This window comes from Emydura macquarii, unplaced genomic scaffold (assembly GCF_026122565.2).
Source record: "Emydura macquarii macquarii isolate MOO-44397 ecotype Brisbane River unplaced genomic scaffold, CSIRO-AGI_Emac_v2 contig_2156, whole genome shotgun sequence".
NCBI classification, from domain to species: Eukaryota; Metazoa; Chordata; order Testudines; family Chelidae; genus Emydura; species Emydura macquarii.
In genome coordinates, this window is record NW_027132293.1 from 341491 (window position 1) to 365132 (window position 23642).

Sequence of the window (23642 nt, forward strand, 5' to 3'; positions counted from 1 at the left end):
CTTGTCAGTTAGTGGCTGGCTCATGCCGTGGCACATGAGGGTTTATGATTTTCTATGGAAAGCCTTAAGCTCCTATAAACTCCTTTTTTGGGATCTTTAAAGAATAGTCCCAATGAAGGAAGTGTACGTTTTACAAGTATCAATGATGACAATGCCTTTTAAGGAAATTTTGTTCACTTTGTATTGACAGTATAACAGTTTGTTGGAGAAGAAGATGCAAACATATAATTAAATACTATTGTTATTAATTTAAATAAAGATTCTCTGTTCTGTATCATGGAAGCAAACGGTAGATTAAAAAAAGAAAGCAGCAGCCAAACAATGCCTTTTTACCTCACTATCTGGACTGGGCTGGATAACTTCCCAGGTCTGAGAGTCCACATCATAGCAGTGAAGTTCATTTGGCAATGTGTTATCTGCAGCACCACCAAACACATAGAGGTGGCGATCAAAGGCAACCATGGTATGACCATATCTTCGCTGTGGAGGAGGAGGGGAGCCCCGAAGTAAGTGTTCGGTAGGAATTCGTGTCCAACTGAGACACAAGACATGAAACAAAGAATAAATCTTTTACAACTCTTCTTCAAAATGAGTTTTGAAAATTACCTGTCCCAAAATCCCCAAAAGGATCTTATCAATTAGAGATGGAAAACACTTATTACAATATAGCCTAACCAAACCAGGCCACCATGTTTTAAGTAAACATCAATGTTTTGGTAAGGGAATCACAATTTCTTAACGTAATATGGTGAATATTATTTGGAGCCACCAGTTCAGCATTTTTATTATACTCGCAGTCAGCCAGAGCCTAGCTGTGGCAGATTTTAGGACAAGATACAAGACTTGCACACTTCATTTAATGTTTGGCTGACTGTTTGGTTTATGCTGTATTGTGTTTCATTACTGTGGTGGTTTTTCATAGGTTGTATGTCCCATTATGATCATGTAGTCTGACCTCCTGTATAATGTATGCCTGAGAACCTCACCCAGTAATTTCTGCATAAAATCCATAACTTCTATTTGAGAGACAGCATATTCAGTTGATGTATCTTCCTCACATGCTCAGGCTCAAACTGGTCATCATATTTGGGGCTGGGAAGGAATTGTCCCCCAGATCAGATTGGTAGGGACCTTGGGAGAGTTTTTGGCTTCCTCTGCAGCTTGGCATGTGGATTGTCTGCTGGGATCATTTGGGCATCTCTGACCTAATCAATTCCCAGCCATTGCTGAGGCTTTGAGAACTGGTGACACATTGGTATCTCTTGCTCTTTGTCTTTGACTATGGAGGACTGAAATGCTTAAGCCTAATTAAAGTCATTGGGCTTAAGAGGTGAAACTGAACAGCCTGTGATATTCAGAAGGTCACACTAGATGATTTAATGATCCTTTCTGGCCTTAAAACTCTCTGAAACTATTAAATTAAAAAGATATCCAGTCCTTCCCCCCCCCCCCACCAGCATAAAGGCCATCAGTATCTGTAGCAAGAGTCGTAATAGCAGTAATTAAGCTACAGTGACTGCTTTTTTGTTCCCCACTTTTATCTCTTTCAGAATTGTAGACCAAAGTTTTCAAAATTGATAGTGGTTTTGGGTGCCTCAGTTTTTGGGGACCAAACATGACCCTCCCAAAAGGGGCCAAGTTTTCAGAGGGCAGGTGCTCAGCACTACCTAATAATCAGAACCCTCAAAGATGTCTCAAGTTGGGAATCCAAAAACTGGGGCAACTCAATCACTAGTTAGATTTCAAAATCTTGGCTGTGGCCTACTGTCTCTGTATTGTGGTATAATTGACGGTTCCACAGTCTCTTCCACACCAGTGATTTTAAAACTTCTTTCATTATACAACTCAGATTTTTAATATTTGATAATTATCCAACTACCAACCTAATTAACTGGACTGGAAGATGATATGTTTAAAATAAAAATCTTCCTACACGATGCTCCACTGTTTGAAAGTGCATGTGTGCGCAAGGGTGGAGAGATTCAGGGTCCAACTTCTTCCCACTCAGAATTGTCTATACAGTTGTTTTTCATAGTTCTCATTTCCTTGAAATGTAGGTTCATGATATGTTACTCCTATGAGACATATATGGTATGACATTCCTGAGAGCTCCACATGGTGATAATGTCTAAGAAGGCTGGACTTTTTAAGTGCTGAATGAGGAAACCATGATTCATAACAATGTATTGATTGTGTACTCTTGATATTTCCCTGCTGTTTTGGGTCAAATGTAACTCAGAGTACCTGAAAAGGCATTAGCCAAGATTTTTAAAATTGGAAGCTTAAGGTTACGCTCCTAAATCCTTAAGTTATCTGATTTTCAAAGATGCTGAGCATCTATAACTCCCATTAACTTCAATGGGAACAGAGGTTGCTTAGCACCCCTGAAAAATCAGCCCACTTCTACTTAGGCTCTTAAATCCATACCTAGATACCTATCATTAGGCATCCAGATCTGAAAATTGTGCCCACTGGCTATTATTTCAAATGAATCTATGAGAGTGTTCTTCTGTAGAAAATGGTCTATATCTAGCCAAAGCATATTGTCACACTATTATATTATTGCTAAAAAATTATCCAAATGCCAGCCCAATTAGTCCCCAACTAAAAATCAAAGAAATTAGAAAGAACTGCCTTTCTTATTTATGAAATACAAACTGTTCTTTCAGTATCTTTCACTATGTACTTTTTTCACCCTGAGCAGCTGAATTACTATGTGTATTTTACTTGAAACAAATGTTGGCACTTACATTTTTTCCTTGAATTCAAATTGAAAGAGATTATTGGTGATCTTTGCTCCACTCTGGCCAGAAAAAACAAACATCTTGTCTTTGCAAACAGCCACAGGAAAATTACAGCAGGAAGGAGGGATCTCACCACTCTGTTCAATCTAAAAAGTAGCAAAATCCACACTAAATTATTATAGTTTTCAAACTCTACTGTAAGACTCTATGTACACATGCAAACTGCAGTATTAACTGCTGATCTCGGTTAGGTAAAGAGTAACCACGTAGTGTGTGAACACAAAATCATGTTTCCAGCCAACGATGACACCAGTTTGGTTGAAGTATGTAGATAGAGCCTTAGTTTATTCACTTAAAAGTGTAGTATTGACTTAAATAAAGCATCTTGCAAAATAATAGTTAAAGTTGGTTAAAGTAATTCAAGAGACGATCATAGAATCATAGGGTTAGAAGGACCGCAAGGGTCATCTAAACACCTGCCAAGATGCAGGATTTGTTGTGTCTAAAGACGTACCATGAACATGCTTTGCATCTCACTGAATAGGTTACATGACCTTCAGAAACTCATCAAGTCATGACAGATTTGTATGCAAATCCACTTAAATCTGAGTGCCTCTGCTCTGGGTTTGCCTACATATACTACAATAAACCTAGGGGACTTACATATGGGTTTAGTTATATTTTAATAATAACTATTCCGGCTTATTTAAGATTGAAAGCTCTTTGGGACAAGACTGAAAAATGTGGGAGACTGGAAATATCCCCATTTTACAGATAGGAAATCCAGGCACAGAGGTTTGCTCAAGGGTAACACAAAGTCTGTAGGAAAGCTGAGAACTGAACCCACATCTAAGCTCTAGTCCAGTACCTTAACCCTAAAAGCCTCCTTCCTCTCTCATGTAACATGGTAGAGTTTCCTTTGGTAAAGTGCAGATTAGGAAAAATACTAATTGGGTGATGGTGGTTGTAAGAGTAAACGTTTTTGAATAAGACATGATTAAAAAAATTAAGATTTCTTGGTTTCCGTGAGTATATCAGGACAACTGGATAGGAAGCGCTCTAGTTTTTTTTTTTGTTGTTTTTTTTTAAATTAAGTCTATTTTCACACCAGCACAAAAGGTGGAGTTCACAGCAGCTCTTTTCCAAGCCTGTGAAAGACTAATAATGACTCAAAGCCAGATTTCAAGCAAATCAGAAGTTCATACTTTCTGAAAGATTTGAGTCTCATGCAATGACAATTATACTTGTGACACCATTTGCCAAACTTCAGTTGGGACCATTACAGGGATGACTTAAAAAAAAAAAAAAAAGTTTGAGCGACAATTGATTAGTACTGAAATATAATAACTCCACCTCCAGACAGTCAAGATTCCTTAAAATAAAGTGAAGGTGAAAATGCTTGACATTCATTCCTCCTCTCCTCTGTGATAGCTCGTTACATTAAAAATTGAATTTCTCATTTAATTAAATTTGAAAATTAATACAGTCAGTGCAGTGGTCTATGTTATTTATTTTGATACTAATGTCAATTTATCTTATGTTGTCTCCATATTCACCATTTTTCAGTGTGCTGCAGATTTTGTACTGGCAACACAACATTACAGAAATTGACAGTGAAGAGGTGGAAGTCCTGGCAACTGAGCAAGAGGGAACTGGGGCTTTTAGCATCTGAAGAAATATGTGAAGCTGTTTGGAATTATGGGATCAAATTCACATGTGCCACAGTGACAGACACATTTGTGATCTACAGCTTGGTTACGTTATGTTAACATATCATACCTTGGAATGAAACGATCAATTTTGAAAAAACAACAGATTCAGAACACAACTATCCACAAACTCAGCAACACAAGCTGTGAAGAGCGTATCACCCAAGTTTTCTGCTCTCTTTGCAGACTTTCCATTAAATACCCCACCAAAACAACATGCAGGATGGGGGGAAGAAGAAAGATACTGAGACCTTGTGTTATTTCTGAGTGCCCAAAAATGTGGAGGGCACCTCAGAGAAACAAGTGCAGATACAGGCTCTGCCCTGAAAAATTAAATACAAATAACGTAAGAATGGCCATACAGGGTCAGATAAATAGTCCATCTAGCACAGTATCTGGGCTTCCAACAGTGGCCAATGCCAGGTACTTCAGAGGGAATGAACAGAACAGACCATCATTGAGTGATCCAACCCCCGTCAATTTTTTACCGTTCCCAATTTTTGGTAAACAGGCTAGGGACACTCAGAGTATGGGGTTGCATCAAGCTTCAACCTGATACAAGTGAGAGTCAAAAACAGGCAAAAAGGGAGAGGGAAGACAAGACAAAGGACAGGGGAGTCAATGGCAAGATCATTCAGGTCACAGTCCGAGGCACAATAATAGAAATAATACATCGTCATCATCAGGAATGTACGCAAATTGATAATTATAGGATTTGGGTTGTTTTCACTTTTCCTCATAGGCTTCACAACAGAAGTGACATTTCAGCAGGAATTCCAGTAAGGAGAGGGAGGTTGCCTCACAAAACTGGCTTGGGGAAGGCATGCCAAAAGGAGCAAGGAGAGACTGGGGCACAGATACAGGCGTGATGTAGGACAGTTTCTCAACCTGGGGTACCCGAGACACAGGCAGGGGGTACACAGTGAAAAACCCAGTGAAGGGAGGTGAGCAGCAGCCGCTGACTTCTAGGGAAGCCAAGTGGCAGTCACCTGCTTCCCACCCAGTCCCAGCTGGGAGGCAAGTAGCCCATACCATGTGATTTGCCCCAGGCCCACACCCCCCTAGGGACAGCCATGGGAAGCGCTGCTATCCACTCTGGTGGGCCACTTGTGAGGTATGAGCAGGCACAAGTTCCCGCCTGTGTGAGGAAAACACAACATGACCCCACCATCAGGCCATAGTAATTGGCTGGCATTGACCTTTGCTCCTATGCGGAGGAAGGAGAGGAGGAAGGAAGGGAGAAACAGGAGGGGGTTTTGTGATCTGCCACAGCCACACAACATTGCAGAACTTAGAACTCTCCTGCTTTACGAGAAATAGTCGTCCAGTGATAAAGGGGAAAAAAGTTGTATTTCTCACAGTGGAAAATTGAGTGTTGGGGTACTTATTAAAATTTTCAGAAGTTAGGGGATACTTGTTACTTAAAAGGTTGAGAAACACTGATGTAGGAAGCAAGGATGAGAAATTTAAACTTGATACTCACCGCAGCAATGGGGGCTGTTGATGTGACTTTAGAGGGGGATCACATGATCAAAGCAATTGGTGAGAAGGGTGATTTTGGCAGCAGCATTTTGGATGGAGAAGAGGGTATGACAAGTTTAGTGGCTGCTATGCCCCATTGTTCTGAGTGGAAACGAAGCCACACTCCCCTCGGTTAAAACTCCCACTTCCTAAACGGCCATTGCCTTCCAATACTTCCAATGGAAGTGAAGCTAAAAGGGTGATCATTATTGGGACCTTCCATTTAGCTGTATTAAAAATACATGTTGTTCAAATGAGTCCAGCTTAACGATACAAACCAGATCACTAAGTAGAACTGACCTGCCAATTCTTCTTTACCAGCAAGATTTTATTTTCTTCTGGATCATTGATAAAGATATTGAGTAGCATTGGGCCAAGAAGAGATTCTTAGAGAATGCCACTAGAAGTGCCACTACAGAATAGTGATTCACCATTTAGAGTTACTTTCTGTGGTCTACCAGTCAGCTCGTACTTAACCCATTTAGTGTGCTTTCTTCATTTTGCATATAATTTTTGTAGTCAGAATATGGTGTGGTACAAAGTCAAAGTCTAAATATATTATGTCAACAGAATTACCATTGCCAACCAAACCTGTAATCTCATCAAAAATATCAAGTTTGACAACTTAATTTCTATCAAACCATATTGATTGGCACTAATTATACTGCCATCCTTTAAATCTTTAGTGACTGCATCTCCTATCAGCTTTTCCATTATTTGGCCCAGGATCAATGTCAAGTTAAGTGGCCTATAGTTACATAGGTCATCCTCTTTACAGTTTTAAATATCTGTCCTCTTAAACTTTCCCAGCGGTTCATTGATTTATTGTCCAGTTTTGGTGTCCTCATATTTTTTTTTAAAAAGGTTGACAAGTTTAACGGGGGTCAGAAAATACTACAAAAATGGCTAGAGGTCTGGAAAATCGCCTTGGAGTTAGGGATTGCAGAAACTCAGTTTATTTATCCAAGGAGAGATTAAAAGGTGACCTAATCACAGTCTATAAATATCCACCTAGAAAGAAGATTTTTGATAGTAAAGGACTGTAATCTAGCCGAAAAAGGCATAACAAGACCCAAGATCCAAGCTGGAAGATGAAGCGGGACAGATTCAGGCTAGAAATAAGACATTTTTCCTAGTGATAGTAATTAACCATTGGAACAATATACTCACTGATATCAAGGATTCTTCATCACCTGAAGTTTTAAAATTAGGACAGGACTGGGTGTCTCATAGCACATGCCAGAGAATTTCACCACGTGATTCCTGCATATCTTTGAGATCCGCCCTAGGCTCCACCAGAAGTTATGAGCTTGATGCAGGAATCACTTGTGAAATTCTCTGGTCTGTGCTATGCAGGTGATCGGACTAGATGATCATAAAGGTCCTTTCTGGCCTTCAAATATCTACTAAATGTATACAAAGGTTCAAATTATGCTTGGTTTCTCCAACTGAAAGGAAAAACTGAAGCTGAAATCAAATCTGCACGCAGCGGAAACAAAAATATTCGGTTTCCTGCTAAATATGTATGAAATAATATTCTGACGAAATAGTAATTCAATCTGAAATACAAAATGTAAAATAAATTATGTACACACACTAGGAGGAAGTGCTGTACAGTTGCGATTCAGGGCTTACCTCTTCCCAGCATGTTAGCTCTCTGTCCTGTAGGCCAATCGTCCACATATCATTTAACCTAGATTATATAAAAACAATATCAGATTTAAAAGTTTCTTCAGGTTGGTTATTTTTATCTTGTGAAGTTGTAATGAGCAAAGACATCGGTCATCAGTGACAGAAGTCCAAACCTCAGAAGCATTCCCCCTTCTTACATGCAGCAGGAATCCACTTGTCTAGAGACTGACTGGTGCACTAGCCATGCCACAAAAGCTACCAACAGGCTCAAGATTTTATTATTTTACAGGATCATCCCATGTAAACCCAGAACAGTTTTACAGCACCAGTCTGGTTGCTTTTGTACTACAGTGAACAACTCTACACTTAGAGCTTGAGGATTTGGGCTGCTAACCCATGAGATTTCAGCAGAAATCTTCCTTTTTACTGTTCTGCTCCCTCCTTCCTTTCCATCACCCACTGGCAACTTCAGACACTGACCACAGTGATTAGTGATGTGGCCAAAGCCCACTTCAAGGGCATTTTAGATGAGGAACCCATTATTCACATCAGTCTATTGGCGAGCCCAAATTTGACTATGCCACTCTCAATACCAGTAAACCCCAACGCCTCAGGAATGTTCCCTTCCCTGATGTTTGTCTGCCTAGGGACTCATGCTCATCAATGAGATGCTGCTAACATGGTCACAATAAGCTGGGAGGGAACCCTCATTCCTGGTTCTTCTACCCAGCTTATCTTCTTCCAGTCATCCTGAAGACTCCTGGGAATAAGCCCCCTACCTAGGAACTGAATAACTCCTCAAAATGATCTGTTCTTCTCACCTAACCACCCAGAAAAAATGCTTCCATTAGACTTAAGAATGACTCCAGAGACGACCTTCTTTTCCTGACTCCTCTCCCAGGGACTCAGACTCAGTACCTCTCTCCAGGTTTTCAACACAGAGGATATAAATGAGTTCATTAGTAAGGTAAATAAAGGCTGGAGTTTCAAATGGGAAAACCTGAGGGCTCTGACCCCTCTGCTAAGGCTCTCACTAAGAAAAATAAAAACAGAGTATTTACTTTTCCAATCCTAAAATCCTTACAAGAGATAGTGGATGCTGAATAGCTTAGTGGCAAGAAAAAAAAAAATCTGTACTAAAAAGAGTTCGGTGCTTAGTCTGAGCTGTACAAAATCCCTAAGGAAAAGCACAGTAAATTGGGTTGGGTCCTTAAGGGCACATCTACACTGCGGTTAAACACCTGTGGCTTGCCTGTGTCAGCTCACTTGGGCTCAGAGAGATGTAAAATTGCAGTGTAGATTTTTAGGCTCGGGCTGGAGCCCCTGCCTCCTGGGGGGGGTCCCTGAACTTGGGGGAACCCGAGTCAGGTAACACAGGCAAGCCAAGATGTTCAACTGCAGTATGTCTACATTGCAATGTAAGCCTAGGGTTAGTGGGACTTGAGTCAGCTGATCCTGGTTTAGCAAATCCTAGGCATGAACATCTACACTGATTATTAGCCCTATGGTAAGACTTTTCAAACCTGGGCTCAAACCTAGGGCTCCAGTGTCCACGTGACAGCATTCAGACAAGTCAAACCAACCATATCCCAGACTCCTTAGCACGCTCCCAAAAATGTGGCTGCTCTAGCCTTTTGACTGTGGTGCACTGTGGGAAAAACTTGACCGCCCACCCTGCACTTTACAGGAACTTCGAACAGCTTGCCAAAATATCCTGATGAGCTGTCACTTTGGTCTGTGCGCTACCAGCTACCAGAGCCAGCAACATGGAGGAGGTACCTTTTGAAGAACTTCCCTTGTTTGCACTTTCACATCTGTGTCAGGAAAAAAGCAGAGCTGCCATGAGACACCGGAGGACATTTTGATGGCATTTTCTGACCCACCAGAGGCACCAGACAGAGCTTACCCTGGAGCAGGTGGAGGAGGACACAGAAATGGATTGATGCTGCTCATGACACTTGGTACAGCCACTGATGCTCCCTATGTAAACCAGCACTTCTGGAGCAGGGCTACAAGCACAGACTGCTAGGCTGACACTGTCATGCAGACCTGGAATGACCAGCAACAGGTCCAGAACTTTTGCATGAAGAAAGCTACATTTCTGGAACTTTGTAAGCAGCTTGCCCCAACCCTCCAGCAGAAAGATACACCAGGCTGGTCATCCCAGTCCAGAAGCAGGCTGCTAATGCCATCTGGAAGCTGGCTACCCCAGACTGATACAGGTCCATTGCCAACCAGCTTTGATGTTCGAAAGTCAACTGTGGTTAAAGTGGTTGCAGAGGTTTCCGAGGCAAACAGGTGTAGAACGGTTGTTGAATGTATTTTCAGCAGACTGAAATCCCATCCGAGATATTTACAGACCCATTTGGATGCCAGTATCATCAAAGCTGTCCACATCACCGTAGCTTGCTGTGCTCATCACAATCTTTGTGAAGGCATAGGTGAGCCATTTCCCCCTGAATGGACCTATGACAGCAAGGGGTCGCTGAATTGATACATGCAGCCAGAAAGTGCATTCACCACAGCTGGAGCCAGGCAACAAACGTCAGAGATGCTTTGTGCTCCCCACATTACAGACGTGCAGGGGCCATTGGAAAAGGGGGAATAGTACTTTTATGAATGTGCCTGTGGGGTGGTAGGGATGGGGCTCATTGATTGTGAGTGGGTTTCAGAGCTTGGGGAGGAGTAAGGGATTGACTGCCATGCAATGTACTTATGCATGACATGACCACTTATGAAACGGCGGGGAGGGTGATTCACAATATGAATTGATGTAAGGAAGTGACTGAAGTATGGACTAATATAGATAATTGTATTGAGGAATAAAATAGCATTTGCGTACTAATTCCTAATTATCCCTGATCACATGTTTACCTTTAATTGTTTTACTTGCCCATTGTATGGTGTGATGCAGTGATAGCAAGAAACGTTCTTGATTAAATAAAAAGCTTTATTTATAAACATATATTACAAAAGTACAACACTGTATCCTGCGCAGATACAAATGTGGATCTGCATCCAATCCACATCCACAAGAACAAACTTCTACCCAACCCACAATCCGCCCTCCCTCTTTTAGATGTATCCACATCCCTACCACCAATCAGCTGTTTGCAGCCAGCCGCCCTCTATCAGCTGTTGAGCCCTACCACTCCAAACAGAAGATCACCTGTTCAGCCCAGCTGCCGCCTATTGGCTGATCAGCTGCTCCAGCCCTGCCCCAAAAGTTACAGAGGTCCTGGAAAGTCTAACCATGACCTCCGAAACCACCCGATCTGCAAGCTGCAAAAAATGGTTCGTGGATTTGCAGGGCTCTAGCCATTACCACACCTAAACACCTTAAAGAAAAAAAAAACCAATGCATGAACAACGAAACCATGTACAAGATAGAAACTCCCTATAGTGCATATCCCTTGGCTCCCCATTCTCCTTTCTTCCCTTGGTGGTGGGGGAGGGGGAGGAAGAGGGTTGAGGTAACCACAGGGGAAGGGCTCAAAATGGATGGCTGCATGGGGCAGCCCAATTACCTGGGCCACCCAGCCACGGAGTTTTCAAAGCGGTTTCTGGACTGCATCACAGGCTACCATGCAGGGGACTCAGTCCATGGTTGGGTGATGCAGCAGGAGCCACTACTCTTGTGGCCATTAGTGATGTCAGCCTCTCAAAGAGCTTTTTCTGCTCAGCTCTGTCCGCCTCCCTTAGCTACCGTTCCTGTTCCAGGAACTGCAAAGCGAGTGCCTGCTCCCATGGTGAAATCTTGTCCTCAAGCTGTGCAGCCAGCCTGAGCCTTTCCCCTTGCCTCTCCTCTCGCCGTAAGTCCCTCTGTCTATGGTACTGGACCTGCTCATTGGCCCTCTTCAGAACTTCAACCATAAGTTCATCACAGAAATGCTTCCTCTTGGTACAGTCTGTGAAGGCACATTAGCTGCAGTTTGGGCAAGCTGTGGAGCCTGCAGCCAGTACAGGTTGAGGAGCCTGGAATAGGACAAGATACAGGATTACTGTCTCAAATAGCTCAGTGCAGGAGCACAGAAAGATATCTTTGTGGAATTTCAAGGACATAAAATGTTTACTTTTGCAAACTGAACTTCAATATATTGTGTGAGGGAAGCCCCAGACCACTGACGCTCCATGGACACAGCCTCATTAGTTGCAGCAAAAGATGCACAGACACAACAGTAAGTTCAAAATTCAAAGCTGTTTTTTGTTTTCTAAAAGTTGTAGAACTACTTGGGTTTGAGGGGGTGACACCAGCGGCTGCGCTACAAAAACATTTTCTATCATTTCAGGCTGTCCATATGTTGGAGGACAAATTCTTGTGGTGCCCAACTGGCAAAGGGAGATGTTATTCCAAGCTGCTGGTGGGAATCCTGCAGCGTATGCAGCTGAAGCATTCAAATACAGTGACTGAACAGCACATCTATGAGTGGAGCGGGCTGATCAGCTACCAAAGTGGCCCTCGAAAATATTCCTGCTTCAGGAAAAGTTTACTGGTATCAGCACCCAGGATTAGGTCAGAATTCAAGAAAAAAATCAACAGGATGCTCTGTTAGCTTCCAGATGGCTTAGCCTGTTATGGCCGGTTGCATGCCACAGCACAGAATTCCACAACCATCCTCCTTACCCTCCATTTCTGCACAAAATTTTAAACCCCACTTCAACCTGGCACAAATGATTTTGTCACCTATAGACTACATGCACCACCATTAACTGAAATGGACTAGATATGTAAATGGAACACATTTCCACCACAGATCACTGTTTCCAGAAGGCTCATTACACCATTGAGTGGTTAGAGTAGCATACTTACAGGCATGGCAATTTCAGGTTATTTTTATGCAACAGGAACGCCCTAGCAAAAATCTGCCTTCTGAAATAAGAGTTCACTATCAAGGAGTTTTTATTGTTTGCATTTCCTGGTGGCCAATTTGAATTCCATGTGGTGAAGGAGAGCGAGTCAAGTTGCTGGTGGCATACAATCAGGCATTAGCAGATACACGCTACTAGTGAGGGCTTCTAATAACTTTTGCATTGGTTCACAGAACAAAAATCCCTCCCATTACTGTATTAATAAACATTAAAATGGAGTTAGAAACTTACTGGACTCAGGGGCAGTTTCTGTCCTTTCCACGTCTATTGCAGACTCTGCAGCTGGCTGCTCCTTGGGGAGGGGTGTATCAAGCAGCTCCTCTGACTACAGCCCCAGGATGTGCTGCTCCTGCAGCAGTTGCTTCAACTTCGGAGCAGCAGTCACTCAACTGTACTCACTTGGCGCCTGTTGCTGGCTCCCATCAGTCCCCAAACTGGATCCCGTGCCCAGGAGGGCACAGTCCCAGCTGACCAGGTCATCAGGCACCACCACTTCCTTTGCTGTGCACAGCACCCAATGAAACTCATCATAAAACATGCATGATGTCAGCAAGTTGCCCAAGGTGCAGTTCTAGTCCCTGGTTTTCTTGTACTCAGTCCTGAGTCGCTTAATCTGCTCCTTGCGCTGGTCACCGGTCCAGTAAATTTGCAATGTTGACAGATTCTTCACTATTTGCTGGTATGTGGAGTCATTCCTAGTACTTTTAATAAAGTCCACTGTTTTCTGGTCTCGCACCAGAGATTTACCAAAATCCATTTGTGCTCCCAAGACCATGAAGCAGCATGCTCTGCAAAAGATTTCTGTTCAGTCTTCACTGCAAACACAGAACGTTCTCTGATGGTGTGTTTGCAGCTCCGTGTTCAGAAGACAATGGAAGGGTTAAACACTGACTCACCAAGCTGCTGCACTACACCAATGGGGCTGCTTCCATCTCTCTGGAGTTGAATGGAAATTCTTGGGGATAGAGAGGACAAAGGAAGTTGGCCCACGGGATTGTGGGATATTTTTGGCAGCACCCACAACCAGAGTGAAAAGGTCTCAATATATCCCACAAAGCAACAGGGCTTGAACCCTAGGTCTTGGCTTGATTCAGACCCAAACCCTCCAGCCCCACAGGGTCCTAAGAACCTAGGTCTAGGCCCAAGTCTGAGAGTAGACGGAAGTGGGAGTTTAAGCCTAAATCTGGGCCTGGGCTTACATTGCAATGTAGATATACCCTATGTGGTTCTGTTCGTTACTTTGTAAATAAAGCTAAACTATGGGAAAATAGTGGCGTATGAAGGCAGTGTTTGCAGAGAAAGGCAGGCAAAGGCATCTATTCACATGTGCTTTCTGAACTTTTGCATTCAGGTGAAGTAGGCATTCAGGACCCTAGGAGCATCAAAGGAGTGCTAGAGGGTTTTTTCGCATCCCTTGGAGTCAGGGCAGAATGTGAGGAAGGAACTTGGATTCCAAGCCAGAAAGGACTAATGTGGATATCTAGTCTGACCTCCTGTATAACACAGGCCACAGAACTTCCCCATAATAATTCTTAAGCCTGGTCTTCACTACACAGTACAGTCAACGTAAGGCAACTTACATCGACTAATTATGTCAGCGTCTATACTACAGCCTTGTCCCACTGATGTAAGTTGGCTATTACACTGGCACAATAACCCCACTTCCATGAAAAGCACATATAGTTAGGGTGACAGCCTCTGTGTAGACACTGCATTACTTACATCAGCTGTTTGCTGCCTTGTCAATTTCCCAGCTCAATGCTGAAGCTGTGAAACTGACAAGAAAACCAGGCAGCTAGAGCCCAGCTGCCCCTAGATCCATGCTCCCAAGCTAGTCTGCTGCCCAGACTCCCACACCCAACTCTGGCTCCCACTCAGGGAGCAGAGAAGCTCAGGCAAGAAGGCAAGAAAGGTGAGAAGCCTGGGCAGCTGTCCTCCACCCCCAGCAGGGAGTGGGAAGGTGTAAGCTCGGGGGCAGCTGGACTCCCAAAGGGGAGCTGTGCGGAGCCGAGACCCCCACATTGCCCCTCTTTAGTCAGTGGAAGCACTCCTGGTGAGCAGTGCACCACCAACAGAAGGATGGTAGTGTAGACACTGACCTAACAGATCTACTTAAGACTCTAGTATAGACATGCCCCTAGAGCAGATGTTCAGACACACATATAATCTTGATTTTAAAATTGTCAGTGATGTAGAATCCACCACTACCCTTGATAAACTGTTCCAGTGATTAATTACTAGCACTTTAAAAAAAAAAAAAAAACTGCATCTCATTTTTAGTTTGAATTTGTCTAGATTCAACTTCCAGCCATTGGATCTTGTTATACCTTTGTCTGCTAGAATAAAGAGCCCCTCTATTATCAAACTTTGTTCCCTGTGTAAGTAAATATCAACTGTGATCAAGTCATCCCTTAACCTTTTCCTTTGCTAAGCTAAACATATTGAGCTCTCAGTGTAAGGCATGTTTTCTAATTCTTTAACAATTCTCTTTTCACTGAACCATCTCCAATTTATCAACATCCTTCTTGAACTGTGAATACTAGGGCTGGGCACAGTATTCCAGCAGCAGTTACATATAAAGTTGTTATAATCTCTCTACTCCTATTCAATATTCCAATGTTTATACATCCAAGGGTTACTTGTGGCCAGAAGAGCTAATGTGTCCACAGGAAGCTCATGTTCAGCTGATTATCCTCACGAACCCTAAGTCTCTTTAGAGTCACTGATTCCCAGGGTACATTTCCCCCATCCTGTAAACTATGGTCTACATTCTTTGTTCCTAGATGCATGCCTTCACAGTTGGCTGTATTAAAACAAGTACTGTTTACCTGAGCACAGTAATTTGGATTTCTTGGTGAACTATCAGTGATCTGCCTTGTTCATTATTTGACACAGACTGGAGAAATGGTATCTGCAAAATTTATCCATAAAGGATTTTATTTTTTCTTCCAGATCACATAGGGTCAAGAACTGATCCCTGTAGAAGCCTACTAAAAACATATCCACTCAATGATGATTTCCAATTTGTAATAACAGTTTGAGACATGTCAGTTAACCAGTCTTTAATCCGTTTAATATCTGCCATGTTAAATTTATATTGTTCTAGTTTCTTAATCAAAATGTCATGTGGTACCAAGTCAAATGCATTACTGAAGTCTAAGTTATCTGGACATCCAATTTAAAACTGTTTAACTTTGAGGACTACTATTAAACATCCTCAGTTATTGTTCAAAAGGAAAGTATTTCTTCAACATCAGCCTGTTCCCCAAATACAGAACAGAAATGTACTGAACATGTCAGCCTCTTCTGCATTATTACAAATAAACTAATTGCTGTCAAAATCATATACAAAAATTAATTCTACTAATTATTGACAATTCGGCCATTTCCATCTAGTAATGAACCAATACAACTATGAGGGTTCCTTTTGTTCCTAATATACTTTACAATTTATTGTCCTTAACTTTGCTGGCCAAAGACTGCTCCTTGTGTCCTTCTGCTTTCCTTATCAATTTTCTACAATTCCTAGCATCTAATTTGTATTTACTGTTATCAATTTCCCCTTGTTTGTGCATCTGCTTTGACTTCCCCTCTAAACCAGGCTGGATTTTTAACCAGGGTAGCTGGTGGTGTTGAGGGGATCTAGTAAAATGTTCTGAAACTATTCCCAATTATCATTCACATTTTTCTGTTTAAAATTCTCTCCCCAGCTAATCTGGCTCATGATTGTTTTCATCTTTGTGAAATTGGCCCTTTTAAAGCACCAACTGTTTATATTACTGGTTTGGTCTTTATTTTATTTGCATTTAACAAATATAAACAGTACTAACTTTCTCCCACCCTTTGTATGTTTTATTTGTTTAGAATGCAAACTCTTTGTGGCAAGAAATAGCTCTTACTACGTTTATGTATAGCACCTAGCACAATGGGGTCTCAAACTCCACTGAACATGTAGGAGCTTGCTATAGTACAAATAAACGAGTAGTCCCATTCACTTCACTAACTGAAATCAAATGGACTCCTCACGTGCTTTTGTTGGGCCACAACCTAAGAATGCTACTTTCCAAGAAACAAAATGAGGGCTGCTAAAGCCATGATTTAGAGGGCTTTGTTGATTTCACAGAAGGCAGACCTGACAAGTGAGCAGGGTTCATCAGTAATCTCCCTGTGGAAACCAAGGGAATCGGGAAGCTGAGTAGCAGATACCACCTCCTCAGCCACCCGGGAATCTGCATGGCACAGAAGTAGTAAGTAAAAACTTCTGGAGGGGTAGCCATGTTAGTCTGTATATAGCAAAAACAATGAGAGTCTTGTAGCACTTTAAAGACTAACACATTTAATTTCTGCAGGCATAAGCTTTCATGGGCTGTAACCCACTTCGTCAGATGTGAGGAATAGACGTCACATAGGAGGTGTATGTGTACGTACACACACACACACACACACACACACACACACACACACACACACACACACACACACACACACACACACACACACACACACACACACACACACACACACACACACACACACACTCCTTACATCTGACGAAGTGGGTTACAGCCCACAAAAACTTATGCCTGAAGAAATTAAATTTGTTAGTCTTTAAAGTGCTACAGGATTTTTTTGCTGTTTTTGCTAAACACTTCTGGTGGAAGCCCAATCAGACCTCAGCCATCCCTTTCTAGGGGTGGCCATTGACTGTTCTGCCCTGGTGCCCAGAATTGCGGTCAGTGGGCTTGCTATTTGAACAAGGGATTGGTGAATGAAAACATATTTACTCCATTTGAAATAAAAGACCAAACCTAGGGAAGCTCCCATTACTGTTTAAATCCCTCAGAGTGAGAAAGGATTTATAAAGAAGTATGAACTGAATGATTGGAAAGACATTACAAAGCAAGAGATTTAGGAAAGCGATTTTGCTACATACCGTGCATTTCCATCATATCCTGCGAAGATCCACAGTTTGTCACTATACACTGTTGCACCATGAGCTGACCTTGCAACTGGCAATCTGCAACAGGAAGATAAAATTTAGCATCTAGCCTGCACAACAAGTGCTATTACAGAGTCTGGTTAGCACAGATCTGCACTGCAGACCAACTACTACACTCATAACATGGATGAATGCCCCACAAGGACTTCCTGAAAGGTCAATTTCAGAATACAGTGAACTGTTATAACAGAACCTCAGAGTTATGAACACTTTGAGAATAAAGGTTGTTCATAACTCTGAAATGTTCATAACTCTGAACAAAATGTTATGGTTGTTCTTTGAAAAGTTTACAATTGAACATTGACTTAATACACAATTTGAAACTTTACTATGAAGAAGAAAAATGCTGCTTAACCACCTTAATTTAAATGAAGCAAGGGGAGAAAGTTTCCTTACCCTGTCAAATCTTTTAAAAAAAAAAAAAAAAAACACTTTTCCTTTTTCCCCCCCAGTAGTTTACGATTAATATAGTTCTGTCCTATTGCTGTATTTTCTCTCTCTCTCTCTCTTTTTTTTTTTGTCTTTCTTTTTGTCTCTAATGCTGCCTGATTGCATACTTCTGGTTCCAAATGAGGTGTGTGGTCAATGCTACTGTAGTTTCTTTCAATAGCAACTAATTTTCCCACAGCACATTTTTTGTGATAGATGGTTATATAAAAATATGTACTGCAACAGGGCATGCAAAAGAAAAATTAATTTCCATATTCCAAATTCTGGAGTATTTTATAGACTGACTTATTTATGAAGGTGTTCTAGTGAGTCCATAGTTAAGATTGAGCAGAACTTTCTGTTTCAGCCAATTTTTCAAAGTGCTGTAAAACCCATGTACATATTCAGATTATCTCAAAAATTGCTATGTCTCATTGGGACCCAAGGTAGTGTTGGTGATGCAAATTTGAGGACATTTTGTCAAGGAGTCCCTGAGATCAAGCTTGCCTGCAAAGAGTTCTCCAACTGTTTACGAAAGACCAACAATCCTTGCTAGGAATTCACTGTTCAGAAGAATCGAAAGAACACTCTGCAAAGGACAGGCAGACAACAGGATGGTGTGCTGCCTTCCCAGAGCCAAGAACAAGACATCACTCTAAGATTGGATAGACTTCTGAAGCTGATGGGCAAGAATCCACTGGTGATGGTTCATATCAGCATTAACGACATTCTGTTGTGGGATATCTTGCAGATAATAGATAATAGATAATAGATGAGTTTGGGTAACTCGGAAGTGTACTCAAGTATGTCTAAATAAACTTCTCGGAGATCCTTCCTGCCCCACAAGTGAAGGAAGACAGAAGGCAAAACATTCCAAAAGTGAACTGCAGGCTAGTTGAGGGGTGGAGGATTTTGGTTTGTGGAACACTAGTCACTTCCTTTACGGAGAAGGGGCTGTATTGTTCTGGGTGGCCTCCACCTCAGCAGAGGATGAACCAATCTCCTTGGGGACAGGTTGGCTAGAGTAATCAGGAGGCCATTAAACGTACAGCAAAAGGGGAGGGTAAAAAGAAGGGAGATATGAGCACTCATTTAGCACAGAATCAAGATGTTGAGAACAAAATTAATCAACGAACCATTCACAATTGAATGGTGCAATGTATGAAGAAATACTTCCTTTTGTTTGTTTTAAACCAGCTGCCTATTAATTTAATTGGGTTCTCGTGTTTATGTGAAGGAGTAAATAACATTTCCTTATTGACTTTCTCCACACCAGTCAAGATTTTATAGACCGCTATCATATCCCCCCCTAGTTGCCTCTTTTCCACGCTGAAAAATCCCAGTCTTTTTAATCTCTCCTCATATGGAAGCTGTTCCACACCGCCTAATCATTTTTGTTGCCCTTCTCTGTATCTTTTCCAATTCCAATATATCTTTTTTGAGATGGGGCAACCAGATCTGCACACAGCATTCAAGCGTGTACCATGGATTTATATAGAAAGAAACATTATGATATTTTCGGTCACATTATCTACCTCTTTCCTAATGGTTCCTAACACGGTTTGAATTTTTGACTGCTGCTGCATATTGAGCGGATGTTTTCAGAGAACCATCCACAATGACTCCAAGATCTCTTGCTTGAGTGGTAACAGCTAATTTAGACCCCATCATTTCATATGTATAATTGGGATTGTATTGTCCAATGTGCATTACTTTGCATTTATAAACATTGAATTTCATCTGCCATTTGTTGCCCAGTCACCTAGTTTTGTGAGATCCCTTTGTAACTCTTCGCCATCTGCTTTGGGCTTGATTATCTTGAGTAATTTTGTATCATCTCCAAATTTTGCCACCTCACTGTTTATCCCTTTTTCCACATCATTTTTGAATATTTTGAACAACAACACTGGTCCCAGTACAGACACCTGGGAACACCATTATTTACCTCTCTGAAAACTGACCATTTATTCCTACCCTTTGTTTCCTATCTTTAACCATTTACTGATCCATGAAAGGACTTCACTCATCTCATGATTGCTGACTTTGCTTAAGAGCCTTTGGTGAGGGATCTTGTCAAAGGCTTTCTGAAACTCCAAGTACACTATATCCACTTACTCACCCTTGTCCACGTGTTTGTTCACTCCCTGAAACAATTCTAAACGTTGATTCTTCCCCAACAAATCGTGTTCATCTATGTGTCTGTTGTTGTTCTTTCCTATAGTTTCAACCTATTTGCCTGGTACTAAAGTTAGCTTACCAGCCTGTTATTGACAGGATTGCCTCTGAAGGCTTTTTTAAAAATTGGCATCATAGCTGTCCTCCAGTTATATGGTACAGAAGCAGATTTAAATGATTGGTAGCTTCTAACTGTGCTATGTAACCTATTAAGGAAGTCTAAATTAGCTGTTACAAATCAAGAAAGAGTTCTGGACCAACTACAGGAGATTAGCATACATCACAGTCATCTGCTGGCTTAGACAAGCAGATAGTGCTCATGAACCAAACCCTACCTAAATATTATGAGTTGAAATCCTGCCCTTAGGAGATATGAGAATATGTGTTGCCCAAACTACAGATCTCAGCTGGGGCTACAAATGCAGTCAGTATTAGGTAGGAGTGATAACTTCCACACTTAACACTGAGCAGAGATTTCTGTTTAAGAACCACTTGTTCAAAGTGCAACATGGATTGGGATAGACTTTATGGGGCAAGTTCAGGGTTATTTGGTCAAAAGGTTTCCAAGATATAGGGAAAAATTATCTGGTCATAGAACTGAAAACAGATTAATGGATTTCGGCGAAACTTTCCAATAGCATTTACTTTGGGGCAAATGCCCTGCTTGGAAAACTTCAGCCCAAAAGATGAGTCTATAATAACAAGAGATTATACTATCTATTTTGCAAACGTAACAACAGGATTTCCTACTGTTGCCACTACAACTATTTCTTAAGTGAAGCCCGTGTTCCTTTGAAAAGCACAGATTGACATCCAGTCTCTTACCTTCCTTCAGTCTTCCACTCTGTCCACTGGCCAGTTGCAAACTTATACTCAAAAAGATCATTCTTATTCTTCAAATTGGAATTGGAATAAATATCACCAGTGTAGCCACCTGGATAACAACGATTTTGTTAGACTAGGTTTCACATTTGGCACAATGTATACTTAGTTATTATGAACATTAGCAAATAGCTGACTTGAAAATGACAACTCCACTCAACAGTTTATCATATAGAATTATAGAGCTATATTAAAGTTATCTTTTGTATCTTTACATTACAAAAAAGTCCAAGAATTTTTGTAAACACCCTAGGGCTGTTTGGATCTCAACTGCTGCATTTCCTAACAAGCCCCATCTGTCAGTGTTCAAATCCTAGATGGTCATCTCCAAACCCCTAGGCAGCCAAGTGCATGTCACACATTCTAAGGCCAGAAGGGATCATTGTGATCATCTAGTCTGACCTCCTGTACAGCACAGGCCACAAATCATTCTATCCTTTTCATCTTGGAGACTCTCTCCAGAAGGGTTAGCATTGTCAGCCACCATGTCAGGATGAACGGCAGGCTCCCCGGAGGTGATGTTGCCCAATTCCTTCTATAACAGACCGGTCTTTTGAGAATTCAAGGCATGTTATTATGGTCCTTTATTTCTAGACACCCCCTTCAGGTCTTTTGCCTTCTGTCAGCACAGGTTCTTGTGTTTGATGCCTAGTGTAGAGAGCTGCTCAGACAGCCACTGGTACACTACAGCTGATGTGATGGGACGTTTCTAGCTGGCTCTGCACATGCTGCCCACCCCACAAAAATATGAAGGTATGGATATTGGTAGTAGTTCATATGGCAACATAATGTGATATCTCTGAACAAAAAAAATTATCTTCTCTGAAAATGGCTTGCAAGTGAGCACCACTGGGCTACGTGAAGGGTGAGGAGGCTCCTGGACAACTTGATCCATGGATAGTGGAATGCAGAAATGAGATCACACAGACCATATCTGCAGTGACTGGTACTGTGCAAGACAGTGATGGAAGGAGTATTTGCACCAACTGCATCACCATAGTGGTCAGTCATGTCCACACTGGCAATCTATTGGCTAAACTAACACTAATCAGCAATTAGGGGCCTGAGGAGTTATTTGTTATTTTACACAAAACAGCAAAAGAAAAACTAAAACCTGAAGTTCTGACTATAAATCAGCCATGGAGAAGGTGAGGCACAGATACATCACCTATCAAACTGGAGATCTTTGATTCATGCCCACACACCTCCTAAAGTTAACACTCCCTTTTAAAAAAACAGCTTGATACAATCTCAGAAACATTCATCATACACAAAGCCTGAGTTTGTTACTGGCTTACCAAACACAAACATGCTGCTCCCATAGACTACTGCCGAATGGTGATACCGGGGTGCTGGAGGGGTCCCTGTGGTAAAAGCCCTGGGAGATGATACAAAAATAGGGTTGACTGCTGCTTCCTTTGTGTGTTTCAAGTACACAAAGAAATAGTTTGAGTTAGGTATGAAGATATTGTTTTGGGAAGGCAATTAACTGAAATAGTTATTTCAGTGTTAATAAATGGGCATTTTCATTTGTTCTATATTTTCTAATCATGCTGACCTTGATTTTATGGTACATTAACTGTTTTTTTAAATAATATATCATGCAAAGCTTAAATATAAACGTTGAAATAAATTCTGCAATGATATTATACAGCTACATGGTGAGAGAACCTACAACTCACAGCCAGGGTGGAGGGGTAGGACTAAGGTGGCTTTAAGCCTTCCCAATCCTGGACTGCTCTGGGAGCTGGATCAGCCACTTGGGTAATTAAGACAGCCTTGAGAGGGTGTCTAAACTAGAGCAGCCTCCCTGGGCTGCTCTATGGGCAGCAGTGCTGTCCTGACTCTCAGCAGCATCCCTGACACACCCTCCCTCCCAGGCCCTGATACACCTCCTACACCAGGAATTGGAAAGGGACTCTCAAAAGTCAGCTCTACGACTGTCTTCCATCATGCTTGCGCTGGGTAGTCCTCCCCCAAGTGGAACTGGAGCTCTTAAAGACTCTGTACCTAATTCCCATCCATTTACCTAGCATAAAGGAGCTGAAATAGGGTGAGGATCTCACTCACAGTCAATAAATATATAACAAAATGGAAACGGAAATAACATTGACTCCAGGCAAAAAAAAGTCAGAAAAATCTCCTGCTCTTTAAGAAGCTTTTACTTAAACTAATCCATTTTCAACAGCTGTCAAGTCCAGTAGACTTCTATGGCAGGAATTAAATCAGTAATAAACATGCGAAATATTCTCATACCTGCACCAAGAGCAATCCTTTACATCAAATCTCAATAGGTCATTCAACATCGTTTTTCTGCAATGGAAAAGGATGGGAAAGATATAATGAATGTTCCACATAAGTATTTGTAGAGCAAAGATGAACTACAGCAGCACTGAAACTTTGTAGGAACAGGAATTGTCACAGCAGCAATCCAGCTAGTTCAGTATGCTGTCTCTCACAGTAGCCAGTACCAGATGCTCCAGAGGAAGGTGCAAGCAACCCCATTGTTGGCACTTACAGAATATCCTGCCCATAGGGAAGTTCTCTTATCCCTGTCAGCTAACTTATGGTATCACGCTCGAGACTTTATATTATTTCTTCTGTCCTAAACCTCTATGAATGTTCTTAATATCCATATAAATGGATAATTCTTTCTAGCATCCTATTAAGTGCTTGGCATGT

General features: G+C 41.7%; 1 protein-coding gene across 8 annotated transcripts in view; it reads right to left on the reverse strand.

Annotated features, from left to right (window-relative positions):
- LZTR1 (leucine zipper like post translational regulator 1) overlaps positions 1–23268 on the reverse strand; it is a 116738-nt gene extending 93470 nt beyond the window's left edge. For all 8 annotated transcript variants that reach the window (XM_067558612.1, XM_067558610.1, XM_067558613.1 and 5 more), the window contains exons 1-7: positions 23217–23268; positions 22259–22338; positions 20904–21012; positions 17409–17492; positions 7610–7667; positions 2751–2890; positions 334–535 (exon numbers count right to left, since the gene is read on the reverse strand). In XM_067558612.1, coding sequence (XP_067414713.1) covers positions 334–535; positions 2751–2890; positions 7610–7667; positions 17409–17492; positions 20904–21012; positions 22259–22338; positions 23217–23266 — 723 coding nt within the window. In that variant the 5' untranslated portion in view covers positions 23267–23268. The remainder of the gene's footprint in view (positions 1–333; positions 536–2750; positions 2891–7609; positions 7668–17408; positions 17493–20903; positions 21013–22258; positions 22339–23216) is intronic.
- Between the last annotated feature and the right edge of the window lie 374 nt (positions 23269–23642).